The 24,028-nt window shown below is 55.9% G+C and overlaps 1 protein-coding gene across 1 annotated transcript in view; it reads left to right on the forward strand.

The window, feature by feature from the left end:
* Window positions 1–24,028, forward strand: part of TBX4 (T-box transcription factor 4) — a 29,884-nt gene that overhangs the window by 3,885 nt on the left and 1,971 nt on the right. Inside the window, exons 2-8 of the mRNA XM_059998566.1 lie at window positions 853–1,050; window positions 1,827–1,921; window positions 10,021–10,140; window positions 11,352–11,499; window positions 21,838–21,990; window positions 22,921–23,009; window positions 23,142–23,377. Of these exons, the coding sequence (XP_059854549.1) occupies window positions 856–1,050; window positions 1,827–1,921; window positions 10,021–10,140; window positions 11,352–11,499; window positions 21,838–21,990; window positions 22,921–23,009; window positions 23,142–23,377 (1,036 nt within the window). The 5' untranslated portion in view covers window positions 853–855. The remainder of the gene's footprint in view (window positions 1–852; window positions 1,051–1,826; window positions 1,922–10,020; window positions 10,141–11,351; window positions 11,500–21,837; window positions 21,991–22,920; window positions 23,010–23,141; window positions 23,378–24,028) is intronic.

Here is a 24,028-nt window from a genome sequence, read left to right on the forward strand (position 1 = left end):
GCAGAGCCCTTTGAAGCTAAAATCTAAAGTGTGAGTGAGTGAGCCAGCCAGTGTGCATGTGAGGGCAAGGCTGGGGTGGCCCCTGGCTGAGTTCGGGGCCTGAATCAGAGTGGCCCTAGGAAAATGTGGCTACTTGGGTGACTTGTAGGCTATGAGAAGGTGCTGTGTCTGTGTGTGAGGACGTGGGTGCCTGCGTGGGTGCCACACAGGCATCTGAGGGAGTGGGAACGTACAGGAAGGAAAACCTTTGGTTCAGGAAGCCTCTACCTGACTGCTGTCTGAGGGAGTGGGTTTGGGCAGATGAGTGACCAGGAGCCTGAGAGGCCGCTCAGCCGAAGGCCCTCTCTGCCACTGTGGAGCCCTGGGAGCCCAGGCCCTGCCCTCCTGGGCTGACTCTCCTCTCCTCCCTACCCAGAAGGTGTCCTGGCTGCCCTGGGCCAAGAGTGAGCCTGGACCCCAGTTATTAGGAACAGACGAAAAAGACCCAGACTTCAGGCTCCAGGGTCCACTGGAGCCCAGCAGGAGGACGCACTGGGGGTGCAGCTGGGGCAATGCTGAGAGGGCGGTCCTTCCCCCAGACCTACTCGTCACACAGCCCCACACCCAGGGCAGGAGGACCTGGAACCGCACACAAACCCTCCCAGGTCCAGACCCAGAGGGAGGAGGCGAGGGTCCTGACCGCGCTATTCTCCCTCCTCCAGCTCGGGAGGGGGCGGGGTCCACGTGCATCAGGGCGGCCTCCCAGCAGTGCCCGAAGCACCCCCCACCGCCACCCGCGGCTCGGCTCCAGGGCTGCCGGGTCTCGGGCGCGTGTGGACATGGGCATATGACTCGCGTGTGCTGTGCCCACAGGAGATGCTGCAGGATAAGGGCCTGTCGGAGAGCGAGGAGGCCTTCCGGGCCCCGGGCTCGGTGCTCGGCGAGGCCAGCGCCGCCAACGCCGCCAACGCCCCCGAGCCCGCGCTGGCCGCGCCGGGCCTCAGCGGAGCCGCGCTTGGCAGCCCCCCGGGCCCCGGCGCCAACATCGCCACCGCTGCCGCCGCCGAGCAGGTAGGGCCGGGCCGGGCAGGCCGTCGGGTGGAGGTCGGGCGTCGGTTTGTCTGCAGGGCCGCCTGTGTCTGTCAACCGCCCCACTGCGGGCAGGACTGTCTGCCTGTTCGCGCTCCCCTGGGCAGGGATCGCCTTCTGCCCTTCGTCCTTCCTCCACCTCGAGCCCTTGAGGCTGCTCTGAGACAGGCCGGGGAGGGGAGCCCGCGCCGGAGCGAGCCCAGGAAAACAGTCCAGCTCCGACGACCCTGAGAGGGCGGGGACAAAAGCCTGGGACCAGGCGGGGTGAGTAGCCCCTGGCCGGGTGCTTGCGGGAGCCGCCGCCGAGCTCCGAGGCCTAGGAGACACCACCGTGACCATGTGCACGCCCTCTGCCTGTGCGGGTCCGCAGGAGGTGTTTGCGGGTGCGCGCCTCTGGCGGAGGGTGTGTGTGCCCATCCTGTGTTGGTGTGTCTGCCCGCAAGCCTGTGGCTATGTCGGGCCACGTGCAGTGTTTATGTTTGTGCAAGAGTGTGTCATCTACCCTGGCACGGTCGGTTAGTGTGTCCTCTGCGGGCCCGTCTGTAGATGCAGCTCCGAAGAAGGGGATTTCAGCCACTGATTAAATTTTTAAAAATTCACCAGTGGTACAGAATAATTTTTTGAAACGACATCTCGAGGCGTGGGCACCTGGGGCTGGCAGTGTCCTGCATGGTCCCTTGGGTCTGTGTTCCCCTTTCTGATGGCTCCGCGTGGAGCCGTGGGCAGGGCGACACAAGTCCCCTCTCTCCCATCCCTAGACTATCGAGAACATCAAGGTGGGCCTGCATGAGAAGGAGCTCTGGAAGAAGTTTCACGAGGCGGGCACCGAGATGATCATCACCAAGGCGGGCAGGTCAGCGCTGGTTTTACTTCGGGGGTGGGGATGACGGATGGGGGCAGTGGGGAGCCCCAGGGGCTCCCTCAGCAGTCCTCTCGGTCTTCAGCCCAGGGGGCGACTGGAGTCCCCTTCGCCATTCTGGCCTTAGCTCCAAGTCCCGCCACAGCATCAGAACTGACCTCGGAAGCCCGCGGGGGGCTACACCACAATCGAGAGGCACGGGATGGAGGGAGGGGAGGGGCAGTGATATGCAAATGAAACGCAAACAGGGTCGCGTTGCTGGAGGTCCCCGCTCCAGCACTTTTGGCCCCTGGGGGGCTGCTTTGTCCTCCTCCTTTTGGGGAGCTGCTGGGTTTCTCAGGATTGTATTGACTGGGGACCCGGAGATGCCCCTCAACAGACTGAGGAAAGGGTAATGGGACCACGTTTTCCTATTTCCATTGCTTTTCCCGGGGCAGCTCGAACCCCAAGCCTCTCATCCCACGGGCGCCGCTCCGCCAGTTGCCAGCACCCTCCTCGGCCAAGGGGAAGGCACCGTTGGGCCCTGTGTGTGTGTTGTTCGGGGAGTAGCCCTCGGGTGGCTGCCAGAGAGGGATGATTTATAAAGTGGAACCATCTTTAAAATGTGCTGGTGTCTGTGGGAGAGAGCCTGGAGGAGAGGGAAAGAGGAGGAAGATGCAGAACGGGGCATGATGGAGAGATTCGCTGGGGCGGTTCACCCTGGGTGGGGTTGGAATCGCAAGGAGAGCGGTTACCAGGTGAAGGGAGATGGCTGCAGATGGAGAAGCTGGAAGGTTCAGGTTCAGGTTCAGAAACGTTCTCCCCCCTACTCTGCCTCCTCTACAAACTCACACTGGATTTTGGTTCCCGGGGTACAGTTTAGGTGTGAAAATGTCCCTTTATCTGACACTGGACCCGTAGTTGGGTTTTCTGAGGAATAAGGTGGTGAAGCTTCAAGGGCCGGGGAGGGGGAGTCAGACCTGGGGTGGGGGCAGGCTACCCGTTCCACTCACCTGCTTCCATCTGTGCCACCCTCAGGCCAGGTACTTTAGAGTCTATGCCCTTTCCTCATGTCCATCTGTAAAATAATAGGTTTTTCTTTATACAGTTGCATGTAAAGCCCTTAGCACAGCTCCTGGCACATGTAAGCACACAATAAATGCTAGCGAATACTGTTCATCATAATTAGAGAAATGTCTGGCATTTACTCAGCGTTTTGTTCTACTTTTTAGAGAGCTCTGCTGAACTGCTTAGGGAATGATGGGTCAGAGGAAACAAAAAGCTGGCAGTTTGCTGGGTCCTTCCAGTCTGCTTACTGAGAGGCCTTGCAAATTTTCCTTTGTTTTGTTGGGGGAGGGGGTCTGGGCACTCGGCTGCCCTCTTGCCTAAGTCAGGGAGGTGGCAGGGCCACCCAGGGCCTCTATCGGGGGAAGGAACAAGGAAATGTCTGGACTGGAGTTTGCTGCATTTTGGGGATGGGGAACCCGGGATGCACTGGGGAACCTGGTGGGGGAACGGTCGTTGAGGACAGTGGGGATCAGGTGTCACAAGGCCTGCCTCTGCCTAGTTGTGTGCACTTGGGCTAGTCCCCAAGCTTCCTGTGGCTCAGAGGTGTCAGGTAAAACAGGATGGTGACTGCAGACCTACCTGCCATCCTTCCTTTTTCAGTTACTGTGAGACTCAAACCAGGGGCCTTATGAGCAGTGCTTGGTAAATTGTTGAGCGGATTATAGGTGTGAAGAGGGGATTTATTTCTTGTTACTGCTGGGATGTAGAGAAGAAAAGAAGAGAAGGATCCAGAACTTCCATCTTGAGGCAGCAGAAATAACCTTGTCTCTTGAAAATGAACCAGCATGTTCTTTGGGCATGCGTGGCCCCTGCCATTTTAAACAAGGCATTTGTGATTCTCCTCAGTGGGGTTTCCTACACCTGCATGGGTCCTCCTCCCTCCCTTCCCCAACACACATACGCGAGCGCACACATGCGCGCGCACACACACACACACATTTCCAGAGGTGACGGGCTTCAGGCAGATATTTGTGCCTGATCCTAGTGACAGAAGAGGCACATCCCTAGAGGCTTAGAGGCAGGCCTCAGGGAATGATGATAATAATTTTTAAATGACCATGACGATGGTGGCCCATTAGGGATTCATCACAGTCTTTCCCTGGCAGAAAGTTATCCTTGCACCAGGTCTAGTCCTTAGGAAAATCACTAGCCTTATCCCCTGCCTGCACGGTTCTCACACACCCTTTTTCTCCTGCGTAGCTGCCCACTGGCTTCAGAGACCACTTTCACCGCTCTGACCCCGTGTCCCCCTCCTCCCCGCTGCCTCCTTCCCATGGCAGCCTTGGAATGCACTGTGCTTTGCTCGGGCTTGTGGCCCTTCAGCGTCCTGTCCAATGCCTCTCCCTGTCCTCTTCTTTGTGTCTCTACCATCAACTTCCTGGGACACTTCTATTTCTCAGCAGATGGCCTGGACATTTCTCCTGAACCTTGAATCATAGATTCCTAGACCGCTTGAGCTGGAGGAGAACCAAGAGAACATAAACCCAACCCCTGAGAAGGGAGGGCATTTGGCCCTTGCCCATAGAAGCAGAGTTAGGCAGCTGCCAGGTCTACGCAAGCCAAGCAATGATGCCCCTCTCCCCAGAACAAGCCCCTAACTGAGAAATTCCCTTGACTGCTTGTTTATGGGGACCTGCGCAAGGTGGAGTTGCTGCTCTGCCCTAGGGACCCTGACTGGTTAGGGGCGTGATTGCTCTCTGGTTGGCCCGTGGAGGCATGGTGGGGGTGGGGGGGGGCGGGGGCTGGAGAAAAGGAGCCCGAATGTTCTCAAGCCAGTATGAGTCCTTAGTCACAAGCCTCTGCCTTAAGCCCCGAAGAGCTGAAGGCCAAAGGAAAAAAAGGTCCCCTTCATTGGATAGTGATTTTGAATTCTCAAACAACTTGAGCTGGTGACTAACATGCCAGCCGCAGTTCAAGCCATCAATTTCTGAACGCTCGGGGTCCCCTGATGTCAGGTATATAATGGGGCCACAGCCTTCCCTAGCCAGTCTCTGTCTCTCTTAGGCCCCTGCACCCAGAGAGTTTATGCCCTTAACTGCAGAGAACAGAGCCCTCTCTGCTTCCTCACATCCCCGCCAAGCTTGATACATGTGAGAAACTGCATTTTCTCCCAAACACAGATAAAAGTGAGCTCTACAAAATTTAAATATAAACCTCCCCAATATGAAAATTTCCTAACCGTCTGACTGCTCTACTCCTAGGTCATGGTTTTGCCACCAGATAAATCTCCACTATCAGCCTTCATAGCCTGTTGAGTTCAATGTTGCTTGTGTTAGTGACAGTGAATTTGTGTTTGAAAAATGAACTACTGATGAGAACTCCTGTTGAACCTGTATTGTTTGTTATTCTGAGGCAAGGATTTGGCCCGGCTTAATCCGGGGCTTCAAAGCCAGTTGCCCTTGCTCTGTATACAGAGAGTCAGAGCCCAGTGGCGTGGGTGATAAGAGAAGTAAGGGTTGAAGACACTGGGAAAGTGGGTTGGGGAGAGAGTGCTTTGATCTCTTTCTAAAGTATTTTCTGAAAGCAAAAGTCTATCAGAAGGAAGTGTCTTCAAAAAAATCTGAGAGAAGCAACTGGCCTTCCAAAACAGCATCCATTCCACACACCCTCTCTCCTGCCCCCCACCTCAGGGAAAGTATTTCTTAAAAATGCTTTGAGTGAAGTAGAAAATTCTGTATGTGTAAAGTGGAAATAAATTACGTAGCTCTGTCATTGCTCTCAGAAACCATTTGGCCACAAAAGCTTTGGTCTCAGTAGAGACGGCACCCCTACCTCCCACCCCCAAACTTAGCCTTAGTTGCTAGGCCCTGGCCTCTTTCCAACACACCCAGAATTCTTCTTTAAGACCCCAAGACACTAGGGATAGAAAATGGACGGGGTTTTCTGTGGACCCCTACCCTTTCCTGCATCCCTTTCCTTTCAAACTCTGGCCTCCACGGGCCTCTGTATGTGTTTATGTACACGTATTTATGATATATACACACACACATATAATTTTTTAATATCAATTTTATTGAAGTGGAACCTTTCTGCAGAAAAGTGAACAAATCTTGATCGTACAGCTCTACAGACTTTCACAAAATGAACACACTGGTGTTAGCACCACCCAGATAAAGAAACAGCACGTTACCGGCCCCCAGAATCCCTCTTGTCTGCCCTCCCAGTCACCGCCTCTCCCCACCTCGAATCCCCTCTCCAGACTTCTCACCCCTTCGATTTGGTTTTGCACCTACATTTCAGGGAAGGCACATATAGCCGCTCCTGGGGTTCCGGATCCCCCTGAGGAAGCCGGGGGTGTGGTGGATTTGGGGTTGGGGGGCTCTGCTAACTGGAGAGAATCTGGTGGGTCTCCTCGGTTCGTTCTTTCCTGCCCCCCACCCCCTTGGATTGGTGGGGAGTGAATAGGTCAGCACCTTGAATTTGGCCACCCCTTTGGCCCGGGACCGGGTGCCCCGCGGCTCTCTGAGCCCAGTTGAAACTTACTTGGCCTCTCTCTCAGTGCGTCTTTATGGGTTTGTTGCCAAAATCAAAATGCCCCAAACCCTTGCCCGGCGCCCCGCAAGCCTCCAACACCGAGAAACGTCCAAGGAAGCTTATCTTAGCAGTTCATTCTAAAACCATTTCCGAGTATGAAGTAGATAAGGCCCCACGCCCGCACCCTTTCAGAGCCTGTTTCATGATCAGAGGAGAGACCCCCCCGCCGGCTTTCATCTCCTCCCGGGGCCGGCGGGGCAGGCGGCTTGTTTATTCCCTGGCGGAGCAATTTCCGCGGGGGCCGGGAGCGCCCCAGATGCCTGCGGACCAGGAGTCCGAGGCGGGCGGGGAACCAGAGCCGGGAGAGGGCGCCAGGGCCGCAGAGAGAAGGCACGCAGGGCACGGGGAAGGGGTGCGGAGGGGCGCACCGAGCAGGGGTCTGGGTGGCTGCCGGGTGTTGAGGACAGGGAGCCAGGGCTTCACGGTCACCAGTGCTGGCCGGTGGCAGGGCTGAGTGGGGTATGGGCTGTGCAGTCACTACTTCCCTGCTTGGCCCTCCCTCCCTGTCCCACTGAGGTGTTCACTTCCGCCCCCCCCCCCCCCATAGGTGATGGTTTTCAGGTACATTTTCTTTTGGTCCTAAATCACAGAAGCAATTTACAACTCACTCTATGGTTTCATCTGTTTCAATAGAGAAGACCTTTACAGGGCGGGGTGAGCGCAGAGGAAGCCACAGCTCCCAGTTCAGCTTCCTGAGGCCTGCCCTCCTGGTGAACACTCCCATGCCAGGCCTCTCGGCTCCAACCTTGGACCCTCTGGAACCAAGGGCAGATGCCCTCAGCTCGGGCAGGAGGCCTGCGAGGCTGGAGGAGTGTGTGCTTCAGCTGCACACGTAGCCTTTCCCGCACACCAGGCAGGACCTTCATCCACTGCAGCCCGCTAGGTGGGGAAATGATAGTGCCCAGGGTCCCCACTGGGTGTGTTCTCCATGGCCCAGAAGCAGCCACCAAACCGGACGCTAACAGAGACGGAGATACCTGTCTCCATGAAGGCAGCGGTGCTCAGCTGGCCAGCTCAGGCCAGCTCAGCCCGGAACAGAGGACTTTTGAGCTCCCCATTCAAACCACAGATCTCATCGTCCCTCCTGATTTCTGAGGGCAGTTGCCCTAGGAAGAGGGAAAGGCAGGGCAGTGGCTAGGAGACACCTTCCTTCCCTGCCCCAACTTCCTTAAAACCTCCTGGAGGCGGTTATCCGTCAGGAATCTGGTCCACGGTCAGCTTCCAGGAGAGGCCAAATCATGGGACACCAGCCCCATGCCTTGGGAGGCTGAGGACAGGCTCCTTGCCAGCCTTCTCCAAAGCACTAGTCATGTCCGCCTGGCCTCCTGAGCCGCTGAAGTGAAGTACAGTAGCGGGTAGAAGGGCAAGGGCAGGACCCCGTACCCCCCTCTCAGCCTAGGTTATGAAGACCGTTGAAGTGGCAGCGAGCAGTTTTCTCCTGGCCCCCTTTGTGGACGCTGGCTGGGGGGAGCGGGGGGAAGCTGTGCCTGCCCTCTGCTGTCGCCACCTGCAGTGATTATAGGAGAAGCAGGATGAGTGCAGGGCACTGGTACCAGGCCAACCCCAAGCCCAGCCGGGGCTGCCCCGCTCTGTGGCTGTTTCTGTAGCAGTTACAAAATGATAGCCTGCAGGGGACGGGATTCTTGGCCTTCCCCCAGGGAGGTGGCAACTGAGCAAACTGCTGCCTCCCTCTCCTTCAGCCTTAGGCCCACCTGGAGAGAGGCTGGGCCAGGAAGCGGGTGGTACAGGCTCCAGCTGTGCCCCAGGGCCGGCTGGGCAGGGGGCTGGTAAGCAGGAGGCAGCATTGGGTTCCTGGGGAGGGGGTTGGGTGGACATTTGAAAACGCTTTCAATTGACATCTGAGACAAATTCTTCCACACGGTTTATGAGTCCCTAGACTTGCCGCTAGAACTGCCCTCCTCTCTCCAGGCGCACACGCGCGCACTCCACCGTGTACGCAAGCACGTGTGCTCGTGCGCACACATGGTCACACAGCTCCCGCACCCCTGGCCCACCGCAGCACTCATGGGCCTGCCCTCCAGCGAGAGAGGGTGCACGGGCTGGGGCACCCTCCACCTCAGGGTCCTGGCCTGGGCTTGCTGTAGGGTCTGCCACCTTGTGGGGGCCTGGATCCCTCTGGAAGCCCTGCTCTGTCAAGGTAAGCTGGTTCCCTGTCGACAAAATGGGGGACTCCAGTCATCTGTTTGAGGTGTTTAGGACAGCTTCTCCTGAGGGTTCCCGTGCTGTCTCTCAGCTTCGTGAGAGCCGGAGGACCCCCTGATGGCTTTCCCAGAGCTGCCTGGGTTTCTACCCGCTCAGGGGATTTGGCTCCCAGTGGCCTTAGTGTCTTCAGTTAGGTTTGGCTTCTGCCTCTCTCTTGGGGACATCTTTGGGGGAGATCAGCTAGGAGGGGGTGGGAGCATCTGAGGAGGACTGAGGAAGTTCCCCTCTGAGGAAGTCCGGTGTCAGGGACCTGGTGACCAGGGGAGGGTACCCCGCAGGTATGGGTACATGCTGTTGTATGTTTGGTGTGCTGAGGGGTCTGAGGAAGCTCTTCTCTAGAATGTTGCCTGAGCCTCAGGGTCCTGGACAGTTTCATCATGGGCTGCAGGACCTGGAAAACTTTCTGCTTTTTTGCTGACTCTATTTTCATAGAGGTAGGTCATACCACTGGTCTGCAGAAGAAGGAGTGCAGTGGGGGTCAGTGGTAAGAGCTGTAACTGGACTCATTTAATCCACACAGCAACCTATGAGATTGGTAGTCCCATTTTAGAGATAAGGAAACCAAGGCATAGAGAGATCCAAGCAAGCTGGCCAAGGCAGCATGGTGTGTCAGTGGTGGGGCCAGGCTGTGGACCACAGCAGGGAGGTTCTAGAATCCATGCTCTACTCCTCAGGGCTCCTAGACTGACTTTCCCCGACACCCAGTTAGTGCGCACAGGCCCAGGCAAGGCATTCACAGGGATAACACCTCTGCTAAACACACAGGAGGCATCCGGAGAGCGAGCAGCACTCCTGCTCTGCTACGAGTTGGTTTGAGGCCTGGGGGTTTCCATAGAGACATGACCCAGCGGAGGCACCTCATTGTTCACGGAAGCAGCTGACAGGGACTCCCAGGTCTTCTGCTCTGGGCCCCTGTAATGCCCCCCCACCCCCACCCCAGAACTTTCGTTGTGTATGGATGACAGACAGGAGGGAAATTAAGGCAGCCTGGTTGGTGTTGAGATCGTCTCTCACATCCTGACCAGGGTCTCTGTGCTTTAGCTGCTCACAACCACAGACTGACAACTGCAGGGGCTCAGAGGGAGCAGCTTGTGCAGCCCTTTCCTCGTAGAGGGGGAGGCTGACCACAGAGGGAAGCAACTTACCCAAGGTCACAAAGCTCTGACCAGTGCCGAGACCTCTTGCTAAAGGGGCAGTGCCTCTTAAGGGCTTCTGTCCCCTCGCCCACTCTGTGCCACGTCTCCTGGTGCTCTGTCCACGCCTCTGCGTCATCTCTCGGCTTCCCCCAGGAGGATGTTCCCCAGCTACAAGGTAAAAGTCACAGGCATGAACCCCAAGACCAAGTACATCCTGCTGATCGACATCGTCCCCGCGGATGACCACCGCTACAAGTTCTGTGACAACAAATGGTAAGAACCCGGGACCCTCACATCACCCGCCTTCCCACTCGCACACCCATCCCCACCTGACGTTTGGCCCAGGGACTTACCAGTTAGTCCCAGTGATTGGCCAGATCCACAGCCTTGGGCGCCGGGCCTGCTGAGGCTACAGGGTCATCAAATGTTCACACACCTGCTGCTGGCTGAAAATGAGCCGCAGTGTTTGGGCTTCTGGTGGATTTCAAGGGTCTGTGCTCGCCCCACAGCTGTGGACGAACAGGGTGGGTGCCTGTGCTTTGGGATGACAGATGAGCCCCAGCACTGGGCAGGTTTAGGCTCTAGCAGTGCTGTGCTCGGGGAAGGGGGCAGAAGATGGAAGCCACTTTCCTTGGGGGCTTTGGTATTCCATAGTTGGGGCCCAGTTACCTGGGCTATGGCATCTCTCTCCTGTTCCTCCGCTCATTTGCTCTTTGGCTGCAGAGGCTTCCCTCTTATGCTGTGCCCCCATCAGGAGAGAGCAGTCAGGTTGAAGGGCGAAACCAAGCTGGGACTGGGTGCAAAAACGCTGGGCTGCTTTTCCTGAGGCCATCCCGTTAGTACCCTGTCTGCCCCCAGAGCCCAGGACAGCGCCCAGGGAGAGAGAGGGATGAATGAATCCACAGTCCGGGACGTGGGCTCAGCGGTGGATGAGTAATAGGGCTGCAGAGCCTGGACCCGGGAGGCCAGATTCGGTGGCCAGGTCCTGCCAAGGGCTTGTCTCTGTTCTGTCTCTGGGCTGGAGCAGCTCCTGGCTCAGGGGACAGCTAGCAGTTCGTTTCTTATGTTTGTTTTGGGGGCAAGCAATTTGAAAATTGTCTACATCCTCTGAGAAACTACCTCCAAACTTATAACATTTTAAAAATTGTAAATATAACACATACATGGCAGTGCCTGAATCTCCCCACAACATACTTGTGATTAGCCCCATTCCTTCAAGTAAAGCATCACATGTCTCTGTAATCTCACTTTCTCTTTCTTATTGCAGTGAAATACAGGAGGTTCAGAAACGCTCTCCCTCCCCAGCACTCTTTCCTCTGTCCCTCCCTCTTACCCCCAAAGCCCTAAATTGACAGTCTGATAGGACCATCGGTGATTTGTTTCTCAGGTCTCTGGGGATTTGCTCTCAGAGGGGACAGAGAATCTGGGCTCCCCCAGGCTGCAGGGCAATCAACTGCTCTGGCTTCTCCGTGCTCTGTTGGCAGGATGGTGGCAGGGAAGGCTGAGCCGGCCATGCCCGGAAGGCTCTACGTTCACCCGGATTCTCCTGCCACTGGGGCCCACTGGATGCGGCAGCTGGTCTCCTTCCAGAAGCTGAAGCTGACAAACAACCACCTGGACCCCTTCGGCCATGTAAGCATGGGACTGCCTGGCCTTGAGGGCGAGTCCGGGGCCAGTGTTGGGGTTGGGCCGGTCCAGGGATCCGGGATCTGGAGAATCCATTCTCGGGATCCAGCTCCAGGCCGGTTTGTGGAAGGAGCACAGGGTCTGAGTCCCACAGCAGAACATCCTTCCCCCAGCACTTACTGGCTGGGTAACTTTGGGCAAGTCTCTTAGCCTTTTTGAGCCTTGGTTTCCTTGTCTAGAGCATGGAGATGACCATGTGAGAATTAAATGATTACGCATGAGGTACTTTGTACCTAAGAGGCTCCAAATACATGGCAACTATGACAGCAACGATGATGATGGACCAAATCTCAGCTTCAGTTTCCCCAAATCTGGCCTTGCTGGAGCCTCAGACAAGTAAACCTTCTTGAGAAAGAGTCACTGATGGGTTCCGAAGCCTGTCTCTGGCGTGTACCGTCTGCCTGGCCCGGCAGCCACCTGCCCTGGAAGGGAAGGCCTCGCTCGGGCTCCTGGGTCAGCGCCTTCCTGGCCTTGACCAGGACCTGGCTGTCACGAGATTCTGGAGCCCCAGGGGTCCTGCCGCTGATGCCCATCCAGACTGCTGAAGCTCATTCTTTCCCCGTCTGTCCCTGGCAGGCCCACAAAAGCTTTTTATGTGGAAATTGTTAGCTCAAGTGTGTGGCAAACAGAAGCCTAGGGACCCGGTGTCATCTGCCAGGGAGCAGGCCTCGCCCCTCTAGGCTACCCACGGTTACCCTGGAAACGCAGGGTGTGGTGTGGTGGAGCGGGTGCTGTCGAGGCTCCTAGATGCAGTTGCCCCGGCTGCACCCCTAACACTCATACTGTCCATGTGGATGGTGGTGGGGGAAGCAGGGGTGGGCGCTGTGCAGGCATGTGCCTCTTTTCTGCCTCAGTTCTATTTCTGGGGAGCTGTGTGCAAATCAGAACTCTGTGAATCATAGTTCCTTGTGGAAAATGCCAGTGACGCTTCATCTCTGACTGATTGGTGTGTAACTGGCAAGCAGCTCTCAGTTCTCATTTTCTCGGAGTCTGTTCAGTTCTCTTCTGGGTCACTGGTGATCTATAAACCAGCAATTAGGAGAATGCTTCGTTAACATAATAAACTCCTGACTTACCTGTTTTGCGAGGGGCGTGGGCTTTCCCGTGCAGGGCAGGCCCATGCCGTCGGGTGTGTGACAGAGACCTGCAGGTGTGCGTGGTGACGTGTACTCATGTAGCCCCAGCCTCTCCCAGGGGGCAGAGACAAGCCACCATCCAACGGGAAGGGTCAGCCGAGCCCCCACCTCTCAGAGCACAGGGTCTTTTAACCGAGGGCCAGAGGGGCTTCCCATTCTGGCCAAGACTTTGCTCCTGGTCAGCTCCTACCTGGCCTCCTCTGCTTGGCCAGGCTGTGGGATCAACCTCAAAAGGTTAGCGAGGGCCTCGATGGTGGGAAGTGGGAAGCCACATCTCTGCCCGTGATTGCACACACACGCAGACCCCAGCGGACAGACCACTGGGGTGAACACAGAGCTTGGCGGAAGCTGGATCTTCGGGGTGAGTGACCAGAAGTACCCAGGGAACCGAAGCTCTGGAGAATTTCGGATGCACAGCTTGCTCTCATGGTTCCCAGCTGCAGGGATGCCTCTGAAGACTCCTCCACCTCCCTGGGCCCCTGCAGAATGCGGCAGGGGAGAGAGTCAGGTGGTTGAAAAGCTGGGATTTTTAGGAATCAGGAGACCTGGCCTTCATAGGCCAGCAGTAGGCTTCCCAGCCTGCCTTGTGTCTGGTGGCTCTACTGGAGTCCATAAGAGGTTTGCAATAACCCTGCATATAGTCTTGAGTCTGGGCCAGTGGGGCTGCTTGTTGGGCTCGTGACATTGGAGGTGCCCCTGGCTACACTCTCCTTGCCTGCCTGGGGCTCTCCTCTCCTCGGCAGGAGGGACGTTCCCCATACTAACTCCCTGGAGGGTTTGGGTGCAGAGCATCTTCCTTCTCCCCATCCCCGAATTTATCCAGCGCTTGCAATCTATTGGTTACAACACCCTTTGTAGGGTGGCAGGGCTCAGGGAGATGAGGTGCTTGTCTCAGGAGCTGGGAGTAAAGGAGCAGAGCGTGGACCCCCGCCTTCTGATGCCTGGTCCCGCGCTCCTTTGGCTTCTCCACCTGTCTTCCCATACCCAGGGCTCGAGCTGTCAGATCTTCAGCAATTTGGGGCATCACCGGAGAGGGAGCAGCCTTTGACCACGCAGGCAAGGGCTGTGGAGGATGAGCTAGCTTCCTCGACATGTCAAGGCAGAGTGGCCCATTTGAACCTTGGCTTTCTGCTCCTTGGTCTGTGCCACCTGGAGTGCTGAGCTCTCCCGGTCGCCCTTCTTGGTGCAGGAGCCTGGGAAAGAGCCATCTTCTACTGAGAACTTGCCCCAGACAAGTCCTTCTGCACAGTTCACCTCCACACTTGCAATTTTTCCTAAAAGCTTCCAGACCTCAGGGAACTTTCTCCAGCCAAATGGACTGTGGACTTTCCCCTTGGGTCTCACAGTATCTCAGAGATTTTAGCAGCTGTCTCCCATTTACAGACTTCCCCCAGGAGAAGGGCCCAGAGTCCAGGAACCCCTCCGGCCACAGGGCCACATGCTCTGAAAAGACAGGGTTGGCTTCTGACTAGACAACTCCTGTGGGTTTTTGCTGTGAGTCCAGGAAAGCCCTCTGTTCTTGAGGGGTGGGTTCAGGGTGTGACCCCTGGGTTCTGGGTGTAAGCCTAGGGGCAGAGGACAGGCAGGCGGCAGGGGCAGAAAGGATCAGGGGGCTGGGGCCGGGCTGGGCTGCTCCAGTTCAGCTCCACTGCTGTGGCTCCACTGGCTACAGAGGACACCTGCCATCCTCCCCTCCTACTCACCAACCCCTCCTACGCCTAGCAGGGTCCTGTGCCAGGTGACCACGTGATGGTAAGAGAAGCTGCTTCGGGAAATTGAAGAGGGCCTCACTGGGGTGGGGCCTGGGTCCTGCAGCGGGACATGGAGGTGGCTGGCACGTGGGTCTTACTTTTCTCCTGATCTGGAGGCAGGGAGGGGATGGCTGCAGTGAGGGGGGTGTGTGTGTGTGTGTGTGTGTGTGAAGGGGAATGGCCATCTTCACCACCTCTTGTGTCTTAGGACTCCCAGATTGCCGGGGGAAGAAGGTTAGTTTTTTTTTTTTTTTTTTTTTTGCGGTACGCGGGCCTCTCACGGTTGCGACCTCTCCCCTTGCAGAGCACAGGCTCCGGACGCACAGGCTCAGCGGCCATGGCTCACGGGCCCAGCCGCTCTGCGGCATGTGGGATCTTCCCAGACCGGGGCATGAACCCGTGTCCCCTGCATCGGCAGGCGGACTCCCAACCACTGCGCCACCAGGGAAGCCTGAAGATTAGCTTTTGATTTTGGGCATAGTAGGTCTCACTGTTCCAGAGGCAAAATTAGCCCCGGACTGGGGGTGTGGGCTCCCAGGCCACAAAGTGGCACATGCACCATCCCCTCAGTGTGTTTCCTTCTCCAGCCACAGGCCTCTTAGCCTAGTTCGTTACTGCTGAGCCTTGGAATCCAAGCTCAAATGCCACATCTTTAGGGAGACAGTTCAGGGTTCCCATTATATGCTCTCAGAGCACCATGCACCTTTCTGTCCAAGTACTTAACCACAGTTATAATTTTATACTTATTTGTCAAATTTGTTTTTGAATAGGAAATACATTCACATGGTTTAAAAATCAATCAATGAATAAATAAAACACGTCTGCAATGAGACATTTCCGTCCCCTGGTTCCCCATCCACCTAGTTTTTTCCAGCTCTGGCCACAGGTAACCATTGTTACTAATTTCTTCTCAGTGTTTCTTTTTGCACATGCAGGCAGAATACAGAGTCTCAAATCCCTTCTTTTCCACACAAAAGGTAACATGCTGTAAACACTTTGCACCTTGCTTTGTAAACTTAGTGTATCATGGAGATCATTCCAGTCACATAGAGCTGTCTCATTCCTTTTTTTACAGCTGTATAGAATTTCATCATGTGATCGTTCCATTATGTAGCCAGTCCTTATTGAAGGAATTAGATGTTTTCCTCTATTTGCTCTTTTGATTAAGCTTGTACATATGTCGTTTTATACCTATGGCAAGTATGCTTTCTGATAAATTGCCTGTTCAAGGGGTGCTTGGATTTGCAATTTGTAATTCTGCCCTCCACTGGAGTCCCAGTGATGTGTATTCCCACCATCACTGTAGCCTCACGAACATGGTGGGAGAGAAAGGTTTGGATCTTTGCCAGTTTGATGGGTGAAATATAGATGTCAGTTTTAGTTTCAATTTATATTTCCTTTATTATGAGTGAGATTAAGCATCATTTTTTGTGTGTGTGTGGTAAGCGGGCCTCTCACTGCTGTGGCCTCTCCCATTGCGGAGCACAGGCTCCGGACGCGCAGGCTCAGCGGCCATGGCTCACGGGCCCAGCTGCTCCGCGGCATGTGGGATCCTCCTGGACCGGGGCACGAACCCGCGTCCCCTGCATCGGCAGGCGGACTCCCAACCACTGCGCCACCAGGGAAGCCCCAAAGCATCTTTTTTATATGTATCTCCTCTTCGGTCCTTATCGTTTGCTCATTTTTCTCTTAGATTGTTTTTTCAATCACCTATCCATTCTAGGAGCTTTTATAAATTAGGAAGATTTCGCTCCTACTCTGGGATGTCGAATTGCTTATATGTTTTCCCCGTTTGTCACTTGTCTTTTGGTTTGGCTTATAGTGGTATTCCTACACAGAAGTTTTTGATTGAATGTGTTGGTGTTTTCTCTGTGGGTTCTGGATTTTGAGTAATTGAAAGCCCCTCTCCACTCTTTACTTATAAGGGAGTTTGCTTGTGTTTTCTTCTAGTATTTTACAGAATTATTATTACACTTTAACCATTGATCCTTTTGGAATTTATTCTGGCATTCTATATGAGGTGTGAATCCAACTTTTTTTTTTTTTTTTCTAGAGAGCTATCCAGTGGTTCCCAACACCAATAACTGACTAGTCCCCTTCCCTCTCTGGTTTAGGATGCCTTATTTCTGTACACTAAATCCCCTTCTGAATCTGTGTCTGTTCGTGTGCCAGTGCCTTAACTGTTGAGACTTCATAATAGGTTTTAGTGTCTGGCAGGCTTGGTCCCCCTGCATTGCTCTTTTTTTTCAGAGTTTTCTTGGCTGGTCTTGTCTATTTTTTTTATATGAGCTTTAGAATCAGCTTGTAGTGTTGAGAAAGAAACTTGCTTGTATTTTTATTAGAATAACTTTAAATTATAAATTTAGTTAGGGAGGATTGATGGGGATGCCTTTGTCTTTGTTGCAGTCTGATTTTTGTCCTTCAAAGGCGTATTCAGGTTTTCTTCCCGAGGTCCTACACATGTGCTGCGAGCTGTTTCATCTTGTTCGTTACTATTATCAATGCACTTTGGGGTCCACGACTTTTTCTCCCCACTGATTTTTGCTTGATTTTTGGATTACCATGTGACTTCCCCACTGGACGGTAAACCGTGAGGTTTTTCATCACCATTGTGTCCTGGTGCCTGGCAGTGTGAGTGGTGGTGAGCAGTGAGTGAGTGAACCTGCTGACGGGGGGATTATTTAGACAGAGAAGGCACTTCCTCCGCTGGAGGCTGATGTCCCCCCAAAGCATATGCCAGCCAGCGGGGACCCAGAACCATTGGTCTCCCTCTTTTCCTCCCACGTTTGCTGAGCCCTGACAATGCGCCACGCCTTGCCGGGCGCTCTGGGACATAGACCACCCGTCCGGCTCCAGACTGGGCCTCACCCTCCCCAGCCACGTGGGTGCAGGTGCAGGTACGAGCTAAGGCTCGGAGAGTAGTGATGCCGGCTCTGCTTCCCATCACTGTCTGAGGTTGGGCAGATGCCTTCCCCCGCTTGAGCCTCAGTTCCTTGCCTGTTAAAATGGGGCTAATCATGATACCTCCTTTACAGGGATGTTGTAAGGTCAGTTGTGTGATGTGTGTAGAATACTCATCGCAGGGCCTGGCACAGAGGCTGTGTTCAGTCAACGCTGGCTGTCATTGCTGTGACTGGGAGAGAAGGTGGGAAGGCTGCTGCCCTGGGCGTGAGGCCTCAGGCCTGTCTGGCCCAGGCCTCTTGAATCGGCTGATGGGTTGTCCGACTCAGTTCTAGTCTAGATATTCTTCGGGCCAATCTTTGGGTCTCTCCGGTCTTAGTTTTGTTGTGTTTTTTTCTTTTTTCTCTAAGTTGCGGATCCTGTCTCTTTCCTAAACCTCTTTACAGGGCTGGAGGGGGTAAGAAGGATGATGGAGAAGGTCGTCTTAGAAAGTAAACATGTGATGCAGGAGAAAATTTGGTTTTAATATATGACAAAAAGACATTAGCCCCACTTGTCGTGTGGCTAGCATCCAGATACGCTGTGCCCTACCATGGGTGACAGGGCCTGGGGAATCCTCATCCCCCGCAGTGTTTGGTTGAAACCTTATCCTTAATAACCGAGCTTGTTGTTGAGAGCAGTGTGTGCTGTCTCAAGGGCCATCTGGAATCTTCCCCGATTCAACCTCCAGCCAGCTGTGTGTCCTTGGGCAAGTCACGTTCCCACTACTCGCCTCCTGTTCCTCGTCTTTACAACTAGGAGGTGAACTAGAATGATCTTGACGGTCTGTCCCTCCATGCCCTGATGTGCTGTGATTCCAACGCAGATGAATCTGGGCCTCGTTAGCCAAGCACGCTGTGGCGATCTCCTGAGGAGATGGATGTTTGGCCCTATCACAACTGTGGAAATAGAACAGGCCTCCGACTTGCAGCCAGAACATAATGAATCCCATTTCTGTAGAACAGTGATGACGACGGGACCAGCCGCGTAGTGGGGTTTTTTGACGTGGCTGGCCCATTTGACCCAACATCCTCTGCAAGAAATATGGATGTGAGATTCTAGCTGAACAGTTTAACGCGGCGCCTGAGGAACTTCCGAGTAAAGCCAGGCGCGAGTCACTGAGGTAGCTTCCCATTCTCCCAGGCCGTCGGGACCGATGCTGTGCTTTGCGTCTGCATTGGTTCAATGGGTGGGACTTCCTTCCACACACCTGTCCAAGTTCCAGACTGTCAGAGGCGGGAGGGGTGTTTGGGACCACTTAGTCGAAGGCCTCACTTTACAGATGGGGGACCCCGATGACTGGAGGGGGAGAGCTTGCTCAGGACTTGCAGCTGGTGGGCAGAGATCCATAGAAGCTTCCGGGCCTCTCTTGGCTTCTCTGTGGCTGGGATTGGGCTCCCCAGTGGCCCCTACCTGCCCTTGCACGTCTGGCAGTTGCTCTCTTCCCAGATTTCCCTGCCAGCCTGTCTGGTTCCCTCTCCTAGAAGGTGTGTTTGGCAATCTCACCACCCGTGTCATCCAGGGCCTTGTCTGATAGGCTAAGGATTCGGCCTTTATCCCAGGGGGCAAGAGGGAGCCATCAAAGGTGGCATCATGAACTTAAGATACTTACTGAGCCCTAAATACTGGCAGGAGTTTGGGGGCCAGCGGACAAGGGAGGCAAGAGGAAGAAATACAAAGGGCCCTGCTCTCAAGCAATGTACAGTCTTCCTGGATGAGCCAGAAGGTTCTAAGCAAGGGAGTGACCTGATCTGATGTGTAGCAGGTGAAATGGAGAGGAAGTAGATGGCGGCAGGGAGGGGGCTGCCGCAGAGCCCAGTGAGAGGCGGCGGGGCCTGAGCCAGGGCTGCGCAGCGGGGGGGGGGGGAATGGAGGAGCCTTTGTTTTACAGGTGGAGTCACGGGCCTTGGTCACTGATTGGACCTGGAGGTGGGTGACAGTGAGGGGGAGGGGACTGATGATGCCCAGGGCTCTGGTGGACTGTCACAGCCTGTGACGGCCCAGCTGGCAGAGGAGCAGGGCGGGTGCTTTTTGTCCCCAGGTGTCCTTAAGGGACGGCACAGCCTTACTGCACGGTGACTGCAACACCTCCTTTGGGTTCTGTCCTCCCGTCGTCTGTGTTCTCCCCTTGGGCGCCCCCCACCCGCTGCCAGGAGAGCTGGACTGATGCAGGGTTAGCCCTGCATGTCAGGGGCTGGAGCGTGTGAGTGGTCATGGAAGGATTGTCTGTGCACATGTTTGATCACTATTTTTGACCTGAAAAGTGCCTTAGAGGTTATCCTGTCTCTAGTGAGCAAAGAAAGACAAGGGAGGAGGGGACAGAGAGTTCGTGGTCATGGCCCAGGTCTTTCTCCTCCCATATCCTGGTCTCACACTTGCTTGTTCCTGTTTTGAAGGAGAGGAGCCTGGAGGTACAAAAGGTATAAAAGACATGACCCTTTCTCTTGAGGAGTTATAATTTAATTGAAGGGCCAAGAAGAAATGGGAGGCCGCTAGGAAGCAGCACAAAGCCAAGTAGACAATGCGTGGAAAGGGAGTTTCATGAACTGGGAGTTCAGAGCAGGCCTTAGTAGTGTGGGAAGGCTTCCTGGAAGAGTTGGGCCTTGAGATGATAGGCCTAGAAGGTGAGGGAGAATGGGAAAGGGAGATCAAGGCAGCAGAGGGAACTGCCTGTGCAAAGGTGCAGAGGCGGAAACCTGGCATCTAGGCTGCCTCCCGGGTAGCCAGGTGCTGGGTCTTCTGGGCCCTGGGGTCCTTTGTGGGCTCCTGCAGCGTGGGTACAGTGCAGGATGACAGAGTAACCTAAAGGGTCTGGGAGGTGTTTCCCAACCCCCAGCCCCTCTCCCGAGGGGCCCCTTCCCAGGCTCCTGGAACACGAAGTCCGTTGAGGCTTCCCCGGGCAGGACTTGTGCCCTGAGGTTTGCTTGGCAGGCTCCCAGCTGGACAGTGGGTCCCCAGCTGCAGGATGGGATTTGGGATTTGGGGAGCTCTGTACTTGCCCCAAGAGGGTCCAGAGGTTTGTCACTGAGGGCTGAGTGAGGAGTGGCCCGTGCAGAAGAGCTAGTTTCTGCTGGACGGAGCTGCCCAGCCAAACCGAGGAGCCCGGGGAACGTCAGAGCCTACAGCCCAGCTCCTGGGCTACCCACGCCCCTGGCTGAGCCTCTCCCTGGGCTGCCTCTGTCCCCAGGGTGTGAGGAGAGCAGAACCTCGCCAGACGAAGGCTTCAGCCCAGACTTGCCATGGAAGTCAGGGACTTGGCACTCTGGTCACTCAGGGGTTAAATGTTTCACCAAGCCTCAGCCCCAGGCGTGGCCCCTGGGAACCTGGAAGGGTAGGAGCCAGCAGAGACAGCCCAAGGGAGGGGCACTCCCTGCGGAGAGAAAGGAGCTCAGAGGGGACCAGCCTCACCCAGCCCGGACAGGAGCCAAAGGGTTAACAAAAGCAGCGGTGCTGATAAAATGCCCCAAACGCCTGGTCCTACCTCCAGTGGGAAGGGCGTCTGGTAAATGTCAACGATAAAAAATACATTTTAATGGCACGTGATGCTGCGCTACCGTGGGGCACAGCCAAATGGAGTGGGTTTGGGGCCACAACTACCGTGTGTTTCTCCCAGGGCTCTGGGCCAAGTCTCCTGGGCTCTTCGCCTTTTGCCCCAGGCATCCTCAAGGGCTGGGGGTGCCTGGGGCCTCCGGGCTTCCTCCTACCTCCTGATGGCACTCCCCTCCTGGCTGAGAGCTGCCTGGGACAAGTCTGAAGGCACAGTGCCTCTGGGTGTCCCGTGTCCCCTCAGCAGGCCTCTGTGAATGAAGGAAGGAGTGCCCCGAGGGAACAGGTCGGAGTGCACCGTTCTCCTCAGCATCCCCCCTCCCCCATCTTGCAAACCCTGGGCTGGGAAGCTGCTTTTGTTGCTGACAAATGTGAGAGGAGGGGCTGAGCGCCGCCCACCGCTGACAACTCTCCAAAAGGCAGGTCCCTAATAAGTGGGGAGGGGTGAGCAGGGGAAGAAGAGCTGGGTAGGACAGGGGGAGGCCCGGGGAAGAGTCAGCCTGCCGGGCTGCGCAGCGCTGAGGCTCAGAGAAGTCGAGGGACTTGCCTGAGGTCACACAGTGAGTCAGTGGCACCTGGACTTTCGCCTACAGCTCAGAATTCCACCAACTACACTGTGCTGAGTTCATTGGGGCTTTTAAATGGTTGTGTCCCCATTTCCACACTGAAGGGTCTGTAGCATCCGGGAGGTCCTGGGACCAGGAGTTGGTGCTGGAGCAGAGTCCAAGTGGGGCCAGGGGCCTGGTTCTTCAACCTTCAAGGGAGGTTTGGACCTTTCTGGGCTCAGCCCCTGTGGCCAGGCCCTGGAGCCCGGGTGTTTAGGACAAGGAAAGCCAGCCCCAGGCCAGCTGAATGAGGCCGAAGACAAGAGGGTGGGGACCCGGAGCTCAGAGGAGACCCTTCTCTTCCAGATCATCCTCAACTCCATGCACAAGTACCAGCCGCGGCTACACATCGTGAAGGCTGATGAGAACAATGCTTTTGGCTCCAAAAACACAGCTTTCTGCACCCACGTGTTCCCAGAAACTTCCTTCATCTCTGTGACCTCCTACCAGAATCACAAGGTACAGCACCCCCACAGAGGCAGGAAGTGAAGCCCCGTTGCAGCAGGGCTGAGGCAGGCAGGGAAGGCGCCTCAGGAACCTGCTAAGCCCTGCAGAGCAGTGAGAAATGGAGTGATGTGCAGGAAAGGAGACCAGATCCCTGAACCCCCAGCACAGAGTAACTGTGGTCTCTGCGCTGGGGATGGACAGAGTTGGCAACTGTAAAGGTCGGGAGTGTGGAGCTTGCCCTGTGGCTCAGTGCTGGGCCCTTTCGTTCTACAGTCTTCTTCTCCCGGGTGGGATTCTGCACCTGCAGAGAGAAGGGGATGGAACAGGGAGAGGAGCCCTGGGGCACTGCCAGCTGTGTGGGAGCAGCTGACTGAGCCATCTGGAGGCCCTTCCCAGGCAGCGGTCACAGGGTCCTGGCATGTCCTGGCCCACCTTCCACCCCAGGCCGACCACCCCAAACTGCCTCCCGATCCCCTCCCGGGCCACTCTCCCCTGCCCCCCGCCTTTGCCCACGCCATCCTTCTCAGAAGGCTTTCACATCTGCACAGTGGGACTGGCCAGATCAGGGGAAGGATCTTAGGCAGAAGAGTGACAGAGTCAGGTCTGCATTTAGAAGAGCCACGCAGAACCTGATGTGGCATTTGCACTAGAGGGGGATGATGTGCAGGGGAAGCTGCTACAGGCCGCTGGGAGAGGATGATGAGGGGCTGAATCGAGGTAGCACAGCCGGCGGGAGAGCGGGAGACAGAACCAGAGGTTCTGCCGCAAGTGGAAGGGATAGGAGCCGGCCACGTGAAGGGCAAGGCCAAGGAGGCCTCAGCAAGACGCAACTTCCCCAGACACTGCCGGGGGTTCCGAATGTGCCCGGGGTCGGGGAGGAGGGCCAGAGGCCAGCCCAGTCCTCTCCCCGCAGTGACTCTACCGTGTATCCTGTCCTGACAGATCACACAGCTGAAAATTGAGAACAACCCTTTTGCCAAGGGGTTCCGGGGCAGTGACGACAGTGACCTGCGCGTGGCCCGGCTGCAGAGGTGGGGCTGCTCCGGCCTGGGGGTGGGGCGGGTGGACCGGGTGTCCCGGGTTCAAGCACAGGGACTCCGTAACCCTCAAGGTATCTCCACTCCCTTCCCGTGTCCCGCTGACTGTCCTCCCCTCTCCTCCAGCAAAGAATATCCCGTGATCTCCAAAAGCATCATGAGGCAGAGGCTAGTCTCCACCCAGCTGGCATCCAAGCCTGACGTCAGCCCCCTGCATGGGGCTCACCAGGCGCTCCAGCACTACCAGTACGAGAACGGGGCTCACATGCAGTTCGCTGCAGCTGAGCCCCAGGACCTTCCCCTCAACACCTTCCCAGCCCAGAGGGACTCCAGCCTCTTCTATCACTGCCTGAAAAGACGAGGTACCTCTCTCCTGGTCTAGAAGCCCTGGAGGGTCAGGGGGTGACACTCTCCCCACAGACACTGCCCACTGCACATGTGATCACACATGGGTGCACACACACACACACACACACACACACACACACACACACACACACCTGGTTATTGTGTGGCCTGGGAGAGCGAGCCTGAAGGGTTGGGGACCGTGGCCAGGCTCAGTGCAGGGATGTGCTTCTTGCTTTCCACGCAGCCCTCAGAACCCTCACAGGCAGCTTGCGGCCTTGGTGTCCCCAGACACCGGTACCCCTCCCTGGCCCCAGGTGCTGCTTTCAGCAGGGTGGGCAGAGGACACGAGTCAGCCAGGCTCTGTCTCTAGGTGTGGGAGGAGGTGGAAGCGTCACAATCCCGAGGTTTCCACTTAGGGAGGCGACCTCCATCCTAACACAGGGAGTCCCTAGCACAGGCTCCCCACCGCATCACACCAGATCTGCAAAGGCTTCTTGAAAGTGGCAGGGAGCTGTTGTGGATGCAGACTGGGGACCAGGAAGACAGGCAACAGACTTGTCCGTGCTGGCTTCTTTGTGAGGAAGAGGAGCCCTGAGCCGAGAACCAGATGTGCTCTGGTGCCAGGTCTCGATTTTTCCCTCTATAAAATATGAATGATCAGTGTT

Source organism: Delphinus delphis, chromosome 19 (genome assembly GCF_949987515.2).
Source record: "Delphinus delphis chromosome 19, mDelDel1.2, whole genome shotgun sequence".
NCBI classification, from domain to species: domain Eukaryota; kingdom Metazoa; phylum Chordata; class Mammalia; order Artiodactyla; family Delphinidae; genus Delphinus; species Delphinus delphis.